We start from the raw sequence: 21,874 nt of genomic DNA, 5'->3' as shown, positions 1-21,874 counted from the left end.
TTTTTTGTTAGTAGTGCTTGGAGAATTCTGAGGCATAAGGCACCTACTAATCTTGAATATAACAAGTTGTGGACAAAAGGGTTTACCTTTTAAAATCTCCTTCTTCTTATGGATGGAGATTGTGGAAAGGGAAGATTTCTACTAATTATTTGTGAAGGAGAGGTGGTTATATGGTGGTGTCGAAATGCTAGCGCTGCTCACAACCACAAGAAGACTCATTTCAGCACTTGTACATAACTAGTGAAACTGCAACTATGGTATGAAAGACATTCTTTCAAGCAACAGGAATGGTGGTAAATTTGGTAACGATGCGCCAAGTAACAAGAGCATAGTGGAATGTACAATGCTGTCCTGCACTCAAGCCATTATTTCAGGCAGCTCCAACTGTGATTACATAGAAACTTTGGAAGAGGAGAAACACAATGAAAAATAGAGGTGCAGTGTCTTGCAATAGGGTGATTCATAAGATGAATAAGACTTTACATTATCTAGCAAGGGTGAGGTATCCATGACTGTCAAGTATTCCTCTTCTATGGCCATAAATGATTAGATTCTTTGAGGGTTACAAGCCATATGTGGTGACCAAGAGAGTGACATGACAGCTTCCTTATGAAGGGTGGTTCAAGTGCAACACTGATGGTGCATCAAGAGGCAATCATGGAACAAGTTCATATTGCTTTTGTGTACGAGATCATGTTGGTGATTGGTGTTTGCTAAGGCAAAGAAGATAGGGGAGGCAACTAATATAGTGGCAGAAGCAAAGGCAATTCTGTAAGGGTTGGCATACTGTGTTGAAAGGCAGCTTTATCCTTGGTGATGAGGAAGATAATTGATGGGGAATGGGAAACTCCATGGTGTATAGAGGCTGAAGTGAGGAAGATTAAGGAGATAAAAATTACCTACAATGTGCTCTTTCAACATGTATTAAGGGAAGGCAACACTGTTGTTGATTTTCTAGCAAACCTAGTTTTCTCTTTTGTAGGTACACTCTCATTTCAGTCGTTTAATGACTTGCCAATTGAAGGAAGAACATTGATCAACATGGACACATCACAAGTACCTAACCTTAGGGTTAGGGTTGCCAAGAGAAAAAAGCCTGATTGATGAGCACAGCTGATTATGCATTGCCTGATATGCCTCATGCTACTATGTTGGTTATTTCTGGATATTGTTAGATGGATTCCCAGTGGTATTAGCATGTTATCATGCTCAGCCTGGGGGTGGTTTGGCAGCAGTTAGAACTGGTAAGGCAAACATGCATCATTTAGCATCTAATACAAGCTTACAAGATGTTAAACTACTTCTTATTAAGGTGATAACAACACGATAGCGGATTCGAGAATTACTAAAGAAAAAACAAGAAAGTCAAGAAATGTGCGGAAGCTAAAAGAAAATAAAGAAATGAGAAAGGACGAAAAATTAAAGATAGATTGAATTCAAGAAAGGGTTTCTTGAATTCAAGAAGTTTATTCTTGAAATTGAATCCTAACAACAACAATTAGCTAACAAAGAACTAATCGCCTTTGGTAGAGAATTAAAAACAAGAGATAGATTGTGAAACCCGACCCTTTAGAATAACAAGAACAACAATAAGCCTAAACTTATCACCTTTCTTGAATACCTAGAAGTGATCTAAGATTTCGAAAGAGTTTAGTCTTACCACCTTAAGTTGAGTCTTAAAGGTTGAAGAATAAATCCAAGAGTAGCCACACACAAGAGTGCAAGAAAAATCTCACAATTTTTGTTAATAATAATCTGAATAATCTGAGTCTAAAAATAAAGAAGATACCCCTTATATAGGTAGGAGGGGGTCACGAAATTAAGGCTAAAAAACAAGGAAATAAAGTCCTAAACTACTTTGGACAACAAGTCCAACTACCTTAGGAAAAGAAAAATACTAGGAAGCAAAAAATAAGTTATTCTTGGAAAGTAATTCCAAAAATCTTAGGAAAAGAAAACATAACCTTAACTAACTAGGAAAACAATAAATATAGTCCTAAAATATATGGGAATAAGTCTCAAACCAATCTTGGAAATCTTGAAGGAAATTTGCAAACAACTTGACACCAACTTGCACTCAACATGTAGCACGCCTATTTTACCCTTATTGGACATCAAGTAAGTCCTTTTTATGCTATTAAAAATGTGGTTTTATGTAGGACTTCATGGGCTGCAAGTTTGGACACATTTTAGATGCCAAATTGTCCAACAATGGCCTGATTTGAACTTTCTTCAGAGGATGTTTCTTGGGATCTAATCCTCCTCTTCTTGGACATGAACTTGGGCCATAAAATAATTATAACACCTAGATAACTCATATACTTTATCCTTAAGCTCTTCCTCTCAACTAACAACTTCTTTGATCGCTTCTGAAGTCCAATAACCTTGTTTTGCAGCTTTTTAGCTTGAGATCTTGTTAAAGGCCCTCTTTGAGATTCCAAAGCTTCATCCTTGTCCTTGAATAGATTTGATCTTCCTAGGATGCTATCATAAGGTTTGATACAATTTCTTATATGATGATACTTCTACACATTGGTTGCATTCTGTGATTGTGATTAGCATACAAACACATGACAATGCCATGAAAGATAGGGCATTAGATCACCTGCTGCTTTCACTCTTTCTCTTATGTTGTGTATTATGTTATCATATTCCAGTCGTATTATTGTGTTTTCACACTCAGTATACAACCTCTATTTGATAAGCAAGTAGTTGGAGTGTCATACTACTATATGTGCAGCTTTTGAAATATACTTTGGTTTGAGATGGAGTTCAAAATGGAATTGTTCAAGCTGGATCAACACATTTACTTGGGAGTTCTGGATAGCTTCAATGCAGTGGTGTATTTGTTTGGAATTCAAATTAGCCTTGTCCATTGGATCCTTGATCAATGGAATGCATACCCTGACGCCTGGTGAGAGTATTAAAGGTGCTACTTGGTACTTGTTCTTAGCTTTTGGATTCACTTACACTACATGAAGATGGAAGCATACATCCTACTATTCTGTAATATCTAGCTCATTAGTTTTAGTTTTCTTGTTCATAGTAGCTAGTAGTATCTTTTATCTTTTATATTGTTTTGGACATCTTGTAAGCTTTGGACCCAATTTTGGGATATTATATATATAAAATCAGCCGGAGAATCGTTTTTACAGGGTAGGCATGGTGAAGGTAGAATGGAAATAGAAAACTACTAAATGACAGGCAAGACTTCCCTTTCCGCCGGAGCTTCATGGGTGTTGCCCTATTCTCCAACTGAATGACTTGACAGCGAGAAATCAAGTCCTTTGATTTTGCCGCGTACATCTGCCTAATCACCTCTCCCCAAAAATTTCATGTTGAAGTTGTAGTTTTTTAAAGAAAATATACCACTAGGCAGGTCATTTCGGAAGAACACCTCGAGACCCCGAGGGCGGGAAACCACGACCGAGTTCCCAACCTCGGGGATCGTCGAGGCCCGACTCAAAGAAGACAAGGATCAAATCCAGGACAGAAGGGGAAGCTCTCAAGGCACACGACTAAGCCTGATAGGGCCGGCCTATCTAGAGCCTATGCTGAGGCGTCACGTTAAGCCATCCCATCTCCATAATTTGTAATTAATGCCCATGTGCTTGTAGCCGAGTTCCCCTCCTATATAAAGGGTACTCACACTACCTTGTAAAGGACTGATGTTGCTCCATTTTCTCCACAAGTGCAATAATATATATATATATATATATATATCTTTCCTTTCTAAACTTGTTCGTTCTCACTGGCTCAAGGTCACCTTGATATTCATCGCTTTCTTACTTGTTCTTCATCATATAACTTAGTATTGGCCAGAAAGAGCCTTGTTTAATTATATCTTCAACTGTTATCCCATCCCCAATTATCCCCGATAGCTCGAATTCGACCCTGACGTTGACCCCCATGCCCCCCATCGACCCGACTTATACCATTGCAGTAGGCCCTTCGGTTTGATTACTATCTCGTTTTGTCTTGCATTTCAACATTAAATTCCATATTATTAGCATCAACTACTCTAACAACTAGCTCGGGAATAGATCACGTATTTTTAGAATCCCATTTAAAAATTTAATTATTGTTATCATTTTCACGGTAAACAGTTTGGCGCCCACCGTGGGGCTAAAAATAATAGTGATTATTTTCTTGCTAGTTCCAGTGCACAAACACACGCTATCTTTCACATTTTTTCTTGTCCAAAGATCTCTTGATTTCAGGTCAAAATGTCTAGCTCGGTAAACATAGTCGAGAACGACTACCCCAAAAATCACGACGAAAATGGCGTGGCTGTTCGGGCCGCCAGAGCACCACTATAGAATCCTAATAATGCGCCCAGACCGATTCTAACGGACGCGAACTCACAAGATGCACAGCAAGTCAACGAAACTTCTCACACCGATGGGAGCATTCAAATATCGACCAACAAGAAGCCCAACAAACCTCGGCTCGGGAAATATAGGAAGTTAGTCTTTATGATATTTTTGAAATATTGCAGGCACAACAGCTGGCTATCGATCAGTTGCAGAGCTATTCGGGATCCCCAGAACAGTGGCGCCGGAAATGACTCCCTGCGCCGAACGAGTACCCAAAAGATCAAGCGATAGCGGACCGATAACAGAACCCGTCACAACAAAAACGCTGGAGGATCTCTCCAAGGGAATCGAGTCAGGTTCATGGAGGTTCATGCAACAATTATCTCCTGGGGAAGCAGTCCCGGAACCCATTTCACGGAAATTCGGAACGCCGGAACTCCCTAGGTGCGATAGGACCTCGGATCCCGACGAGCGCACCACCGCTTACACATGCGCGGAAAAAGGCAGCAACCTTCAAATGATGAGTTCAAGTCTGTCCCGTCGAAGAAGTTCGGGGAAACACTCTAGAAAGAAACCATGATGTGGCATTGCAGCCTAGCACCTGACCTCACAAACTCGCTTACCATATTAGCAGATCCCTCCGCAGGAGCATACACCGATGCCATCGAAGCAGTAACGAAAGATCCCAACACACATGGGGCCGAACAAAGAGAGAGTGAAACACCACAAGAAGTCGCATCTTATTCCCTGATAGGACGAATGAGATCGCTCCCGGTTTCGGATGACTGGACAACCCAGGCCTTCGCCCGAAGTTTAAACGAAGCATGCCCGGCGACTCCAGGTCTTTTCAAACAACGCTTAGTCGGATACCCAGCTGAGACCTGGCCGTATGCCTGTACCCAACACCGACCATAAATCAGGGCCATGGACAACCATCCGGGAGCCTCTATGGGCCCGGTATACCCAATCAGGCTCCCAGCAAAGAAACTAATGCCAAACAGATGGAGGTACCATCCATGCGCCGCAAATGGGAGGAACGCCACAAGATGGAACCTACCTTGCAATGGTAGGTAAATAGTTCGAGGGAAACATCCTCGAGGAACCTTCAGTGGAACCGGATATGACGAGGCACAGCCGACAGAGGAACCCCGCCCAGTAGAGTACGGTTTCAACATTGCTATACCAAATATCATGATCACCATAAGTGAAACTAGAGATGCTGAGCGACTCAGGTCTATTCGACCAAGACCCTTTCAAAAGAACCACAACCCGGCGCGGGAACCGCAGGGCGCGCGCGGTCACGGGGTCAAAAATGGCCACCAACTCAGAAGGGCGACGACCGTGTTACTCAATAAAAATCACCACCGAGTACCATCGAGCGGTCAGGCTTGAGTCCAGCCCCAAGAAAGGAAGGCAATCGGGAAAGATGAAATGAACAAGCCACGACGTATTACCACGACAGTGAAGGAGCGACGACACCCTCCGAGGACTCATAACATGGAAAGTGAAAATGTTCACCGTCAGGAAAAAACGGTCCCAGGGAAATATTTCGGAGGACACCCTTACAACCAGGGAAAAGGGCACCGAGGCTCCGCCCTGGCATCACACTAATACATTGGTAACCCTCTCCCTCATTTGATTTATCTTAAATAAAACATGTGTTCGTGAATTCAGGTGGTTCGGTCACGTACAACAACGATGTCGGACCAAAGTCAGTGGGGCGGTCCGAACTAACGGACCAAATCGCTCCTAAATGACAAATCGCCACAAAGACCATTTTTTTGATATGACCCGTCTGAGCTCGAGCCGGGACGTCGAGCTCTATACCACCGGATGAGGCGCAAAGCACGCACGTCTTATTCAGGCGACTGCTGGCACACCACCCGGAGACAACGTCGGCCCATTTTGCCAAAAACATGAAACCCCTTATAAAGGGCAGTACTAAGATAAGTCGATAGAGAACGATACACAACTAGAGGAAATTCTTCACCATCTGGCGCGTTGCCGGCATCAATGCCCCTACCCTCGGAAGGATCAAAAGTTAAGCAAACCACATCTTCGGCCAAGCCTGATAAGACACATCGGGGGGCTGTATCGAGACTCACGCCTCGAAAGAGTAGGAACATACCAAATCTCAAAACGTCGCCTACACATCCCGCGGTGAGGAAGAACTGCTTTACTCCCTTATTATTTTTTCACTAACCTGTATGCACAAAACTGGCCAGGATATTCAAAACTTCTAACTCTACCCGGAGATCCCTAGGCTCTAAAAAAGGGCCCGCTGCGCTCTTTCCCCTCAATCAGACTTCCGCCCCGAAGAGGGCCTCGTCAGCAAGATTATTAGTAGAGCAGTGTACCCCCAAAGGAGGATCCAATAAGGTCGCTGGCCTTCTTCTACAGTCCAACGACGAGGGGTGATCTTCTTCTAAGGGCACCGTCCCCTCGGGAGGACCGGGAAACGACAGACTAAGTCTCGATAGGGAATTATGTACTAGATCAAATGGTCCGAGAAGCCGAGCCCGCATGAGCCGAGCTCACAACAATGAAACAATGTATGTCTACACCAAGCAATAAAAGGATATCTTTTCAACATCTTATTCTCCAAACAAGGAAATCTTAAGTATACCCCGACAGGGGCCTCTCCACCAAATGAGTCCTGAGATACTCGGAGACTTAGCATCCGCAATTCAACACCCGCACGACCCTAGGGTCGGAACTCCGGGCTCATAAATCCCCTACAAGGCAGCTCCGAGCTCACGAAAAACGGTCTTCATGCTTAAACAAATTCGATGACTCGGAGACTGTCATTCATCGCCAATCGCCACGCGCTGGAAAACCCGAAATTGTAAGACCCCTAACGGGCAGACTCGGCATAACCAGATCTATTCTATATTACAAAAATTGTAAGACCTCAACAAACATGACAAATTGTAAGACCTCAACAGGCATGACAAACTGTAAGACCTCAACAGGCATGAAAATCCCAAAGTTCAGGCTATATGTCGCATTTGTAAGAATCCTAAAAGGGCATACCCTCGGTGTAAACGCCTGAACTATCACTCAGGATCAAAAATGGCTCCGGCCAAACACATATGACTATGGTCAAAATGGCTGATACAACCAAACTAGCGCGACTCGGGGACGCCTGACCGTCGCTAAACAAAAATCGTAGGCCACTACTTTGAATATACTTCGGAAAGAACCGGTTAAAATAGGATTCCCTCAACAGGCAAAAACGAGCTTCGACCATGTCAACTTCAAATCACAAAGGCTTCAACCTACTCATCCTATGAGATATGAACCTTCCGAGGTGCTCGAAACATCGCCGATAATGACTTGAAATCGAGGTTCTTCCAAAATAGACGACGAGTCAGGCAAAAATCTTTCAAAAGACCTTAACGAGCGGAAAACAAAGCCTACAAAAAGCCCACGGGAAAAAACAACGTAAGAGCTATTGTTGCCAGCTAAGCAAGCCTCCGAGCCACATATTAAAAGGTCTCTACGACCAAACAGCATAAGATCCATTATCGCCAGCTAAAAAATTGACAACTTGAGGATTAAAATGAGCTTGAATCATAACCCGATTTAGAGACAGGATCCAAAATTGTTAGCTATGCAAGCCTCTGGGCCATATATTGAAAGGTCTCAATGATCAAAACAGCGTAAGAGGCACTATCGCCGGTCTAAAAATACTTAAGGGTCAATTAAAGCTTGAGTCGCAACGCGACTCAGAGACTAGACCCGAAAACATTGAAACAACGGATGCCCGAGGGCAAGAAATGAAGGCCACCATCATCTGCCCATGCAGACAGGAAAGAACTTGAGGGTCAATTGAAGCTCGAATCGCAACGCAACTCGGAGACTGGACCCGAAATTGCTAAACTACAATATGCCTAAGGGCACGACATAAATGCCACTATCGCCCGCCGAGTGAGACTCCGGGCCACCCACCTGTAAGGTCACTTCGACCTGAAGCACAAGAGACCATCGCCGTCCTCTCATGCAAGCAGGAAAGAACTTGAGGGTCAATTGAAGCTCGAATCACAATGCGACTTGGAAACTGGACCCAAAATAGTCGGAACGGCAAATGCTGAAGGGCAAGAAATGGGAACAATTACTACCTGCCCGCATAGGCATAAATGATTTAAGGGCAGAAAGGCTCGAGTCAAAGCCCAACTCGGAGACTAAGCCTAAACAACTGGGCAAAGCACGGAGGCCCCAACACCTGCTCATGTCAAGGATCGCACTTAAAAGCCCCCGGGCCTGTCCGATCAGTTCCGAACCTACGAGGATCCCGCCAAACACCAAAACTAGCCTGCCTGGTCAAATGCAATGACAGAAAAGAGATGCAGAAGAAATAAAGCTTCAAGTTTCCTCTTATCTTACATACACACAAAAAAAGAGGGCACACTCTCCATTTACAGACATGCTCTACAGATATCAAATACAAAGCGACAAAATGGCGAATTCTACGCTCCGCTCCAAAGGGCTACAACTTGCTGGTTTCGCTCTTCGCCTCGCCAGCAAGAAGTGACTGCGCGCCACACTCGTCCACCCTTGCTCGAGCCAATTCCTCTAAGAGAACGAAGCCCCTCGCACCAATCTCCTCGAGTACTTCTCTTCGAGATCTACAATGAACATATTCCTCGATCCTCTTCTCCCGGTCGAGGGCTCACTTCAGCTCAGCTTGAGTGTCCGCAACATCTTTCATATGAATCGCCATCTCTTGATCAACCTTGGTTCGGCTTAGTGTCGCTTCAGCCCGGGCATCAATTATCTCAGCCCTGACCTTCGAGAGATTAGATTCAAGTTTCTCGATCATACCCGCTTGAACTTTGGCATTATCATGAGCCAAGTGGAGTTGAGCTTCGAAGGCGGGGACCTTGGCTGGGGCGCCTGTCTCCTCTAAAGCTTGAGCTTGCACCTGAGCCCTTAGCTCACCACAGGCAGTTCTGACGCGGTCAATGTCGCCCTTGCGGTACTCCAAAGCCTCCGTCTTTCTCTGCAACTAATATAACAAAAATGGGGTTAACCTTAATGGCCAAAGAGAGCAAAGCGCGAGCTGCAAAAAGTTACCTGCTCCATCAAATAGCTCTTGTAGTTCGAGCTCCGGTACGCCTCATATCGCCAATGCAGCAACTCGGCCTCCTTCTCCTCGCTAAGGAGCCTAAGGGACTTGCCCTCACCCAGAATTTTTTGAAGCCTGGCTCCTTGACGGAGCAGCTCAGACATAAGCCTATCGTAGGCCTGTACAATGAAAGCTCAATAAGGGAGGAGGACGCAGAATACAGGAAAATTGCGCCTAAACTCACCACGAAGTGAAGCCGACAGACTTCCTAGAAGCGAGAATACACTCCTGTTGATCTTTCCTCTTCAGCCCCAGAATAATCGACCTCAGGCAAAGCATATGCACTCGGAGGAACCGCCGCCCGGGAATTAGATACTCCGGGAGCAGCAGACTCGGACGATGCCCTCTCCTCGAAAACACGAGCCCGTTCAGCACCACTAAAAGCTCCATTACACTGCAGGTGCTAATCCTCTTTATCGCCGTCGTCCCTCGGCTCGGAGGCTGATGCCTTTTTCTCCCTTTCGGGAGAGCACTACATCATCCCAAAAAATCGCCCAATACCTACAAACGGTAAAGCCGATACAAAGGAAAGGAGGGAAATGTTACCTCGAATATACGAAGGCCAAGGCAAAGGCAGCGTACGCGCATACCTTGGTATTTCGCTCCCCATCTGGCACGAAGTACAGCTCGTCACCGACGCTCGTCGCAGGACGAATGGGTCACCAGCCTCCGGACCCAGTCGGGCATGTCAAGGACTTCGCTCGGCGTCCATGAAGTTGCTACAACAAGGGAGACAATATTATTACTCGACTGATTTCCACTATAGGCAAAATCTAAAAAAGCACCAGACGCTCCACTCACGTGCATAATTCCACCCTTCAGGAATGACAGTAGCTCAACGGGGATAATGTTGACCGTTCGGACCCGGATAAACCAACCGGCCCACTCTCGATCCTCGTTCTCTTTGTCGTCAACTACAAAAGGCGTGGACGAACGACACCTCAGGGTTAGTAGGCCCTGGTGATGAAAGGGTTGGTATAGCCTGACGAGATGGTTAAGCGTGAATTCAAGCCCAGCCTTCTCCGCAAAGAGCCTCATCATCAGCACCACCCGCCAAAATGACGGATGTATCTGCGCCAAAGTAACCCGATACTTCAAGCAAAAATCAAGCACAACCCTATCAAGGGGACCAAACGCGAAATGATATAGGTATACGCTCAACAATCCATCAGTAGAGTCCGTAATACTCTCATCCGGGGGAAGTACCTGCAACGCTATCCCCTCGCTCCATCCACAATATTTTCTCACCATCTCCAGATGTTCCCCTCTTATCAAGGACACCATCTTCAGAGCGAACGCCCGCAATTCCTGAGCACCGGGAGCAGCACTTCCCGCTCCCTGCCGGGACCGCCCCGAAGTGGTTGCCATAACTAGGGGTGTCAATGGTTCGGTTCGGCCAATTATTTTATAAAATTTGTACCATACCAATTTTTCGGTTATTCTATTATGTATAACCAAAATTAGACTTTTCGAAACCGTCCCAATTATGTCAGTTTCTCTTTTGTATCAGTACGGTTCGGTTAATTTTTGGTATTTTTTTATATCATGTAAAATTCCCCAGTAGAAGTAGAATGTAATAACATGCGTTCTTTTATAAGACTTAGCAAAACTCTCTAGACATTTTTACTATTTAAAAGGTGATTAATTAAAAAAAGAAGAAGAGATGGCTAGAGTATAGATCCATCAACTATTCTACAATAGCGTAAAAGAAATCAAACAAAGACAAAGAAAATATAAATCATAAGAGTTGAAAGATATACCAAGCCGAGACTCAAGAATAAAGTCTATAGAAGATTAAATATTCAAAAAGATAAATCCAAATTATATGAAAGGAAACATATTCAATACATACTCATAATCGCTAGAATACTTTGTGTCTTGCTAATAAAGATACTTGAAATAACTTAGTTTAAGTAGAAGTAGCATAATTTAGGAATTAGTATTTTGAGTTTAATTACTTGTTGGCTTGTAATAGTTTTCATAATTCCAAGGCCCAAAGAAAATTTAATGCATTATTACTTTTAAACTTACTAAATAAATATATTTTCTACATGTAAAATTTATTCGGTACGGTTCGGTATTTTTTTGGTTTATTTTTATAAAATAAAAAACCTACCCTAATTATCGGCACAATTATAGATTTATATAAATACCTACGGTTTCTTAAGAAAAAACCTAAAAATCGGTTCGGTGCGGTACGATTCGGTCGGTTTAGTCGGTTTTCGAATATCCATTGACATCCCTAGCCATGACTATGGTAAAACTAACAGATCAGAACAAGGGCGTGCAATAACACTTTTTGCACCTGAAGAAATGAAGAACCCTATGCCAAAGCGGAAGAGCAGCTATCTAAAAATACTGAGGTCTTGCGAAGAAGCCGACGCCGCCCCACATATATGCGAGAAGCAGCGATGACTCGCCTACCCGAAGTGAGCCCCGAGAAACCTATAGCCTCGATGCAGATCGACAGGGTGATACCCGATCCCGGAAGCAACCTTCGACGAGAAGCCAAGACTCGAAGAATTGTCCGTATTATCTCCAATCTCGAGGCATCGCTCTACCCCGAGGATCCCCGCCAAAGAGAAGTCGGACATCGGGAAGCTTTCAACGCCATCACTCGACACGAGGCAATACCCGATCTCATGATTCCTTTTCTAAAAAAGAGGAATGAACACAAGAAGCTCCAATCACGAAAGCTCCATGAAGGTTCGAGGCAGCGCCCCAGTACAGGCAACCCCTCAGCAGAAGTTCATCCTATATGTTTTAAGAAGGCTATCTGTGTCAAGATCAAAAGGGGACCCCCAGGTACCCGAAACTGACTTTCATTTGGGATAACATCCCCGAAGGCCCCGGAATTTGGTGTATTATCCCTATACAACTCGGAGGGCCCCGACAGCCCGGGCCTATCAGATCAATTCAGGATTGGTCCAAGGTAAGACGATGGGTTCGGAAGGGAGCTATGTCAATCGGCAGAAGAGCGAAAAGAACGCTCATGCCCAAGTTAAATGTCAGCGATCAACAATAAAGGGAGAGATTCAAAAGGCCTCGAAGGGAATGAAAACATGCAATTACAAAGCAAGAATCGAAAGCAGAAGTCAATGGAATATATTCATATTTATAAATATCCATGTACAACAGCCCTCAAAGGGTCATTACATAGAATTACAAAAGCCTACAAAAGTCTACACCTAAAGAGGAAGAGACAAAGGGATGCACACACAAAGTAAAAGCATGAAGACCGGTCCACCTTCGAAAGGTCCGCAACAGGTGCCTCCGGACGCACATCCTTGGAAGTTTCATCCCAACCTTCCACACTGATATCCCCAAAGGACAAGGTGAGTGGCAGGGAGGGATGAAAAAATGCCATAGCTCTCCGAAGCTCGAGGACCCTCTTTGGCCAAGGGAGCCTCGGAGAGACAGCGGACCGAACAACCCTCGGTCCCGCTTGCATGGCTACTTAGAATCCACTTCTTGGAACGTCTAGCCGTGCAAGCCCCCAACTCGGAGCAGAGCACCACTTTGAGCCGGGGTATGAAGGTGAGCAGCGGTGCATAATCCGAATGACTGTCTACATGAGGGGAAAACCAATTCCCTGTCCGTCATCATCTCGGGCCAACAACAGCAGCAAAGGCCAGCATATCGACGACCACAACAATAGCGGGACATCGCGATTAAACACCGGCAAAGGGCCACAACCCGATCTAAGGGAGCTCCTCCAGCATGATGTTCAAGGATAGAAGAAGATGATAAGAAGGAATAGGCAAGCAAGCTAATGAAGGCATTGGGATAGGAAAAACAACACCAAAACACCCCCATTTATAGGGGTTTACGATACGGTCATCGAGGCTTTGAAAGATTGACCGACGGACTTAGTTAATGCATCCTTGGAAAATCGAGTCGACGACGGTACCTTCACCTTGGAGAGCGGGAATCAGGAGTGCATTAAATGAAGTCGAAAATACACGAGCCCGTGGATGCCCGGTTACCACAAAACCCACACCAGGAGTCGCATCATCGGTACGACGTCGCCATAAGAAGCTCGATGAGTCAAGTGTCAGAATCATTTCCCATCACTTTGCTATGGGAAACGCGGAGATTATCTGTACGCGGCAAAATCGGAGGACTTGATTTCTTACTGTCAAGTCATTTCGGAAGAACGCCTCGAAACCCCGAGGGTGGGAAGCCATGACCCAGTTCCCAACCTCGGGGCTCGTCGAGGCCCGACTCAGAGAAGACAAGGACCGAAGCCAGGACAGAAGGGGAAGCTCTCAAGGCATACGGGTAAGCCTGATAGGGCCGACCTATCCAGAGCTTATGCTGAGTCGTCACGTCAAGCCATCCTATCTCCATACTTTGTAATTAATGCCTATGTGCTTGTAGTCGAGTTCCCCTCCTATATAAAAAGGACTCACACTACCTTGTAACAGACTGATGTTGCTCCATTTTCTCCACAAGTGCAATAATATCTCTCTCTCTATCTTTCCTTTCTAAACTTGTTCGTTCTCACTGGCTCGAGGTCACCTTGATATTCATTACTTTCTTACTTGTTCTTCATCATATAACTTAGTATTGGCCAGAAAGAGCCTTGTTTAATTATATCTTCAACTGTTATCCCATCCCCGATTATCCCCGATAGCTCGAATTTGACCCTGACGTTAATCCCGAGGTCCCCCATCGACCCGACATATACCTGGGCAGCAGGCCCTTCGGTTTGATTACTATCTCGTTTTGTCTTGCATTTCGTCATTAAATTTCATATTATTAGCATTAACTGCTCTAACAACTAGCTCGGGAATAGATCACGTATTTTTAGAATCCCATTTACAAATTTAATTGTTGTTACTATTTTTACGGTAAATAGCAGAATATGACGTTACTTCAGCTTACCGAGGACATGAACCTTGACAGGTATGTGGAGATCGAGAATCAAGGTAAACAACTAATAGGTAGTCAAGAGTATTAGTATTGCGTATTCTGTTATTGTTAGATTTTTTTTATTATTACTTGTTGTTCCTTTCGTTTAGTTTTCTTATTATTTTGTTGTTTTATTGCTTGGTGCTATTGCTTTTCTTTTCGCCCTTCGTGAGCGGAGATTGGAAATAGTCTCTCTATTTTCAAGGTGGGGTAAGGTCTACGTACACACTACCCTCCCCAACCCCACTTGCGGGAACAATGGGATTATTGTTGTCGTTGTTGTTACAGTTCAAAATTTATTCTCAATTTCACATAAACGCCAATTTGCTAGTTAAGACCACCTAGTTAATATGATCTTCACTACAAAAGATATGACCACTACATTTTTATATAGAATATATATACATAGATATAGTAAACTCGACAAACAAACACCAAATCTTAATGTACATGCATGGATTTACGCCTAGTTAAATATGATCTTGACCAAAAGAGAAAGAATCACTACATTTATACATAGAGAGTACTATAAATGCGGTTAGAAAAATATAGAGACCATACATATAGTTGTCTTTTCTATATTCCTCTACAACCTGAACGCACCATTCATATTTTACTGTGTTAAATATTACTCCATATAAGAAATTGCTTTAGTTTATTGATTTTCTGGCGTGCGTAATTAATCCGTTTGAAGAGACTACAATTTTGAATTTTCTGATTATAGTTTTAAATATCCAAGATAAATGCCAGGTGTGTGCAAGCGTTATTCCTAGGAAAATGATAAGCAGTTGATTGATCAATAACAGCAATTTATGAGAAATTAAAACACACACAAATTCCCAGCTAAGACTTTCCATATACTCCCACCAAAACCCAACGGTAATATCATTCATCCTTTCCATAAATTCTGCCAATCTTGCCCTCTTTTAGTCCCATGTTCATCCATTTTTCCTCAGCTTTAACTTCTCTTTGTATTAATCTCTTCCTTTTTGCAAATTTGCTTCTGAATTTTCTCATTCTCTAATTCTTACACAGTTTGATCTGCATGTTGTACATGGATTCTCCTTCATTTGTTAGCTTTTTCTTTGTGATATTTCTGAGTGTTCTTTGCATATCTCAAGCGTATACATTCTATGCTGGTGGCAAAGAAGGCTGGGTTTTAAAACCTTCTGAATCATATAGTCATTGGGCTGAAAGAAACCGTTTCCAAGTTAATGACACTATTGGTAAATCCTTTCCTCTTCTCCTGTATGTTATTCTTTTTGAATAATCAAAAGTATTTTTTATTTAACTTGTATATAGTGGAGAGTTAGAATTTTTACTAAGGAGATTCAATATATATATATATATATATATATATACACAAAAAATGTTTACCTATCTACCAATTTTGACACCGCTCTCCTTGGACAAGGGTGACTCCACCATTGAGTATATATATTAACAGCTTGTTTGGATGGTTGTTACCTATTGTATTATATCGTATTGCTATTTTTCATACAATAAATTTTATTTTATTGTATTGATGATGAAAAGTGCCACTTATGGAACAACAGATTTGGTGTGATCGCGTTGTTACTTTATTTTAATTTTTTTTGTCTCACCTGCCCTTTCTTATTTTATACTATCACTATATTATAATTGGTTATAACAGATAAGTTGGCTTATATTTTAGATTACTAGTTCAACTTTTTATGAATGATTATTATTAATTAGCTGATTGTAGAATATTTATTAGACTTTTGTTATATAAAGATTATAAATTCTTATTTTGGTGCAGTATTCAAGTACAAAAAAGGGTCAGATTCAGTACTGGTGGTACACAAAGATGATTACTTCAAATGCAAAAAGGATAAGCCAATCCATAAGCTAAAGAATGGTAAATCAAAATTGAAGTTTACAAGGTCAGGTGCATTCTACTTCATCAGTGGAAAAGATGATAACTGTGAGAAAGGCCAGAAGCTTCTAGTTGTTGTGTTATCTCCCAATCACAACCGCCATAAATCTCCATCCCCAGCCACCCAAAAGCCGTCGAGTTCTCCCGTTACCACTCCAACTCAGCCGCCGGAAGATATTCCTTCCGTCGTTGCACCGTCGCCGCAATCCATTTCACCAGCTCCGGCTCCTACGAAATCGGCTGCAGTGGTTGTTGGTTCAAGTGGTTTGGTTTGGGTGTTTAGTTTGATCATGGCTACTGTTTTTATGTAATTTGATTTAATTCGTTGTGTCTAGTTCTGTTTTTAATGGATGTTTTTAACTCTATAGATATTTCTCTTGCTTTATTACATTAAGAGTACCCTAAGAATTGGAAACGTGCGCTTTTTGTTGCCAAGGATTTATCCATAAGGTGGAAGGTAGTCCATTAAGATCGTTTATTAAGCATTAATAAGTGTGTTAATTTAAAAGGTTACGAAGTGAAATTTCCGAGTTATTAGGGTTTGTGAAAACTTTTTGAGATCTTGCAAATCTCATTGTTTTAGAAAGGTTCTTTCACTTGAAAAAACTCATAAATAGATATTAGTTCTTTTAGTTTTAGTCTGTACAAATGTATTTTCCAAGAATTATTTTCAATTTTTTTTCAAGAGTTGTCCAAACAGCCAAAAGAAAATTGACTAGATTAACATACATGAAATACAGTCAAACCTCTGTATAACAACCTCGTTTGTTTCAAATATTTTTGGATGTTATAGCGAAGTACTGTTGTAGAGAACATATTATAACATAACCTGAAAATTGGTTCCGGAAAAACTTTGCTTTTATAGTGAAGTGTTGTTATATAGGAATGCTGTTATAGAAAGGTCTAACTGTATCAGGAAAAGGTGTTTTTGTAAGATATCTAATGTAGTGCTCAAATAGCAGCGATGGCGTTGAACAACGCTTTTAGGATGAACCGAAGTTGTAGTAAGCTGTGTTGGGTTTTTAGAAAGGATGGAGCAACAAAAAGATTGAAGTATTGATTGAACATCTCTCTCATAAATTTTATCTATATCTATCTATCTATCTACCTATCTATCTATTTATATCTATATCTATATTATTATAAAAGCACGAATAATTTATATTAAATGTTGGATGACTAAAATATCCTCGAAACTTCGATAGAATTTTATGCCCTTAAAATTTTGAGTTAAAGGTGGATGTAATTGTAAATTCCAAATATATTAACTAAGAAAGGACTTCTTTACAGATTAAAACTCCAATGCCGACTGCAAATTCCTACTCTACAAATACCTAGAACTTTTAATACAACTACAAATTGGTAAAGTTGGAAATAATTATGAATTTGGATTACTATACTTGTCATTACGATAAACAACTTGTATAAAAACTAATATTAAATATTATTGCATTCTTTAACCGATTATAAATTTATTCGTATCTTGTGTAATTTTAAACTATTTAGTTCCATTTTGTTATTTGGTTATCACAACGTTATTATGATTTGGTTTGCATTACATATATAAAAACTTCTATTTTAAGCAACTCATTATCTAACTTTAGCAATTACTTATGGTACGCGTTTGTAATATTTGGCACAAGATATTCGTGCAACGCACGAGTATAGAGACTAATTAATCAAAAAGGTTTTAAATAGCCAATATGAAAACAGAATTTGCAGAATAAATATTCAAATTCAAAAACCTAAACTATCTTAACTAATTTATCCTATCAAATTAAAATTTAAACAAAGACTCCTCATGCGACTAAACATAATATATGAAGAAGTTCCTTTTTGTTCCTGGCATTGCTTATCTCCCATTGTTCGATCCATCGTTCTCTGGAAGAGTATCACATAGAGTTTAATTTTTATACACTAAATATTTTTTTTTTTTTAAAAAAATACTATTATGGACAGCTAATTGTGTTGCTTTAAGTGTTTAGAAAGGTAGAAATACCTCTCGTAGGTTAAAGGATAAAGAAATTCATGCCCTTGGACGAATTTAATTACATCAATATCATCCAACTCTCTAATTGTAGGCGAACAAATTAAAATTAACAATCACACTAATCATATATAAATTTCTTATGATGACTAATTACTTGTCAGATCTACCCATTGGGCGCAAAAAAGTTGGGAAGAACGAAAAAAGAAACTTGAGAAAATTGAATATAGATTTCATATGATGACTCAAGAGATTTGAGAAATAAAAGATAGATCTTCAAGAATTGGTCCTAGCACATCGAGTTATTTCACTACAACCACGACGATAGGGATTAATTTCCAGGTGTGAACTGCAATCGTAATAAGAAGCTCCTCGTACATTACATGGAATACTATCGGCAGAAAGTGCTGCATAGCTAATATAGCTATCTTCGGCTTGCAGTATTCGTCTGGCACCTGTATTGGAGCCTGCAATTGCAACTGCATGATCGCAAAACATGCTTGCAAAATCATGACCAAAGTTGGTATAACGATATTTGTGATCATATGAAGATGATGATATAGGATCAATAATCATCGCTAGAACTAAAAAGAAGATTATCTTTAGTCGGAGATCCATGGTGTTATTTTAATGTTTGTGTTCGCGTGATAATTAATGGGTAATTGTTGCGAAGCGTGGAAGGTGAAGAAATGGAGATTTTGATGAAATTTAAGGGGATGATTTTAGAAAATTTTGACACATTATGTGATTTTATAACATTTCATGCTAGGTGTAATATATAGATTGTTTGATATGCCCGGGTCTTGCTCCTTCATTGCTATGATTAAGTACTTTTAGATCAAGACTTCTTTTCAATTCTAATTAGTACTATTGTACGTTTTCTTTTAAATTGTGTTGCTTTGGGCGAGTTCCACTTGAAATAGCAAGTAATCCTCCACTTTGTTTCCTAGTTTTAAGAAATTCTCTTGGGTACTCCTCAAACATTTGTGGGCAAGGACATCAGATCAAATCCTATTGGGCTTCAACAGTACTAAATGGGCTTTTTAAATCTTCTTTCATGTATATGGTCGAAATCGAGGAGCCCAAATTCGAAATCTTAAATGGGGCTATAAGTTCGAATCCGGACGATTCGAAGTGGGGGTCGGATCCGACTACAAAGCACACGCCTCGAGGGAGCAAATCGAATGCCTGACACGGCCTACATCGAAGGCAGTGCAATTCCGATGACACTCAAGAAAGAGCGAAAATTTCTCAAGGACACGTGGATCGGGGCATAAATTAAAGGATAAGATTTGTATAAAATAGTACAGGTCCGTACTAGGTTGTTATACAGCTGTACCAATAGAATTCCTTGCCACAATTAGGAATGTACTATATTGGAGTTTTCTCCTCCTATATAAAGGGGACCCCAATCATTTGTAAAAAACATGACACATTATTCACTACAATAGAACATTCTACTTCGCTTTTCTCGTGCTCCACAATTGTTCTTCAGCTTTATTGCTTTAACTTTATTGTTCTTACTTCATTTGCTCTTAACCGACCTCAAGGCTCACGAGATAATCAAGCTCGAGGTCCCCATCGCTCTAACAATACTGGTTTGGCTCATCAATTCTTCTTACTTAAGCTTAACATTACTTGTATGTTCACTAGTATTGGAATAAATCACATATCTTTAAAACCATAAGTTATATTTAACTGTTACTCACATTTTTCGAGCTGAACAGTTTGGCGCCCACCGTGGGGCTAAAGATAATAGTGATTACTTTACTGATTCTCGTTACACAAGTTATCTTTACACTTTTTCTTGTCAAGATTTTTTAATTCTCAAGCTTAAACATATCTAGCACACAGAATGCACCTATTCACGAGGATGAAGGTCTTGGGGAAAACATCGGTATAGGGGTCGGTGTGCCACCCATTAACCTTGAGGAAGTGCTAAATATGGAGCCGGTGGATATCAGCTCATATAACGCTCTAAACGCAGATTCAGGTGCATACCCCGTAAGGAATGCACGCAGGGAAGCCCGGCCCGATGGACAAAGAACATGAGGAATGGAAGAAGGAGGAGTCAGCCTCCAGGTGATATTCGAAATGTTGCAAGCCCAGCAAGTCACCATCACTCAACTTCAAAGTCAGAATAGAACTCCAAACATAGCTGAACCAGTGAACACTCGGCATGCCGGGGACTGACCCCGCGATTATTAAAATGCTCGAAGAGCTCGCCAAAAGGATCGAGACCGGAGAAAAGAAGATTGAAGAAAATGATAAAAAAGTGGAGACATATAACTTAAGGGTCGACCAAATACCGGGAGCACCTACGATTTTGAAAGGACTGGACTCGAAGAAGTTCGTACAAAAATCGTTCCCCTAGAGTGCGGCTCTGAAGCCCATCCCGAAGAAGTTTTGAATGCCAGATATCCCGAAATACAACGGAACCACTGATCTTAACGAGCATATCACCACATATACTTGTGGCATAAAAGGAAATGATTTGGAAGATGATGAGATTGAATCTGTTTTGCTAAAAGCGTTTAGGGAAACTCTGTCTAAAGATGCCATGATCTGGTACCATAACTTACCCCCGAACTCTATCGATTCATTTTCCATGTTGGCAGATTCATTTTTAAAGGAACATGCCGGCGACATAAAAGTAGCAACAAGGAAGTCCGATGTGTTCAAAATAAAGCAAAGGGAGAACGAGATGCTGAGGGAGTTTGTATCCCGTTTCCAGTTAGGAATGGAGTTACCACCAGTCTCCCATGACTGGGCCATACATGCCTTTACTCAGGGGATAAACAAACAAAGTTCGATAGCTTCGAAGCACTTGAAGCAAAACTTGATCGAGTATCCTGCCATGACTTGGGCGGTTGTGCATAACAGGTACCAATCAAAAATTAGGGTCGAGGATGACCAGTTGGGAGCCCCCTCGGGCTTAGTTTACCCAAGCAGTTTATTAGCAAAAGAGTCAGGAAATGCAGACAGGGCATCAAGGTCGAATTAGGAGAGATATCAACCATACGTCAAGGATCGAAGGAACATTTCAAGGCGTAACATACCTCGGAATGATCGAAGATTAGATCGAGGTCAAAGTTCCCGGGACTCATAAGTAAAATCGGGTTTGATAGGCACTCGGGACCGGCGGAGGCACCCCGATTATCGGAGTACAACTTCAGTGTTGACGCATCGGGGATCGTCTCAACCATTGGCAAAATTAGAGATACTAGATGGCCCAAGCCTATACAGACCGATCCTTCTTAGAGGAACCCCAACTAGATGTGCAAATATCATGGTACTCATGGGCACAGGACCGAGGATTGCAGGGAGATTATAGAGGAGGTAGCCCAGTTGTTCAACGAGGGGCGTCTTCATGAATTTCTCAGTGACCGGGCCACGAACCATTTCCGAGAAAGAGATGCAAATAGGAAGAATGAACTGGAAGAACCTCAACATATCATTCACATGATCATCGGTGGAGTCGACGTCCCACATGGACCTATATTCAAACGTACCAAATTTCCATCATAATGGAGAGACGGACTCGGGACTACGTGCCCGAAGACACTCTTGCATTCAGCGAGGAAGACATCGAGGCCTTATCTCAGCCTCACAACGATGCACTGGTAATTTCT

General features: G+C 41.7%; 1 protein-coding gene across 1 annotated transcript; it reads left to right on the top strand.

The window, feature by feature from the left end:
• Nucleotides 1-15,345: 15,345 nt before the first annotated feature.
• LOC104211332 (early nodulin-like protein 3) lies at nucleotides 15,346-16,645 on the top strand. Its single transcript, XM_009760376.2, has 2 exons — nucleotides 15,346-15,584; nucleotides 16,139-16,645. Exons 1-2 carry the CDS (start codon nucleotides 15,404-15,406, stop codon nucleotides 16,564-16,566), a joined length of 609 nt encoding a protein of 202 aa, XP_009758678.1. The 5' UTR covers nucleotides 15,346-15,403; the 3' UTR covers nucleotides 16,567-16,645.
• The last annotated feature ends 5,229 nt before the right edge of the window (nucleotides 16,646-21,874 follow it).

This window comes from Nicotiana sylvestris, chromosome 7 (genome assembly GCF_000393655.2).
Source record: "Nicotiana sylvestris chromosome 7, ASM39365v2, whole genome shotgun sequence".
NCBI lineage: Eukaryota > Viridiplantae > Streptophyta > Magnoliopsida > Solanales > Solanaceae > Nicotiana > Nicotiana sylvestris.
The sequence above is the reverse complement of the archived record's forward strand: the minus strand, read 5'-3'. Positions and strand labels throughout refer to the sequence as shown.

Bases quoted from the DNA above. Each gene is read 5' to 3' on its own strand.
- LOC104211332 (XM_009760376.2), top strand. From the start codon at position 15,404: ATGTTGTACATGGATTCTCCTTCATTTGTTAGCTTTTTCTTTGTGATA. The intron at 15,585-16,138 runs GTAAATCCTTTC...ATTTTGGTGCAG, and splicing joins CCAAGTTAATGACACTATTG to TATTCAAGTACAAAAAAGGG.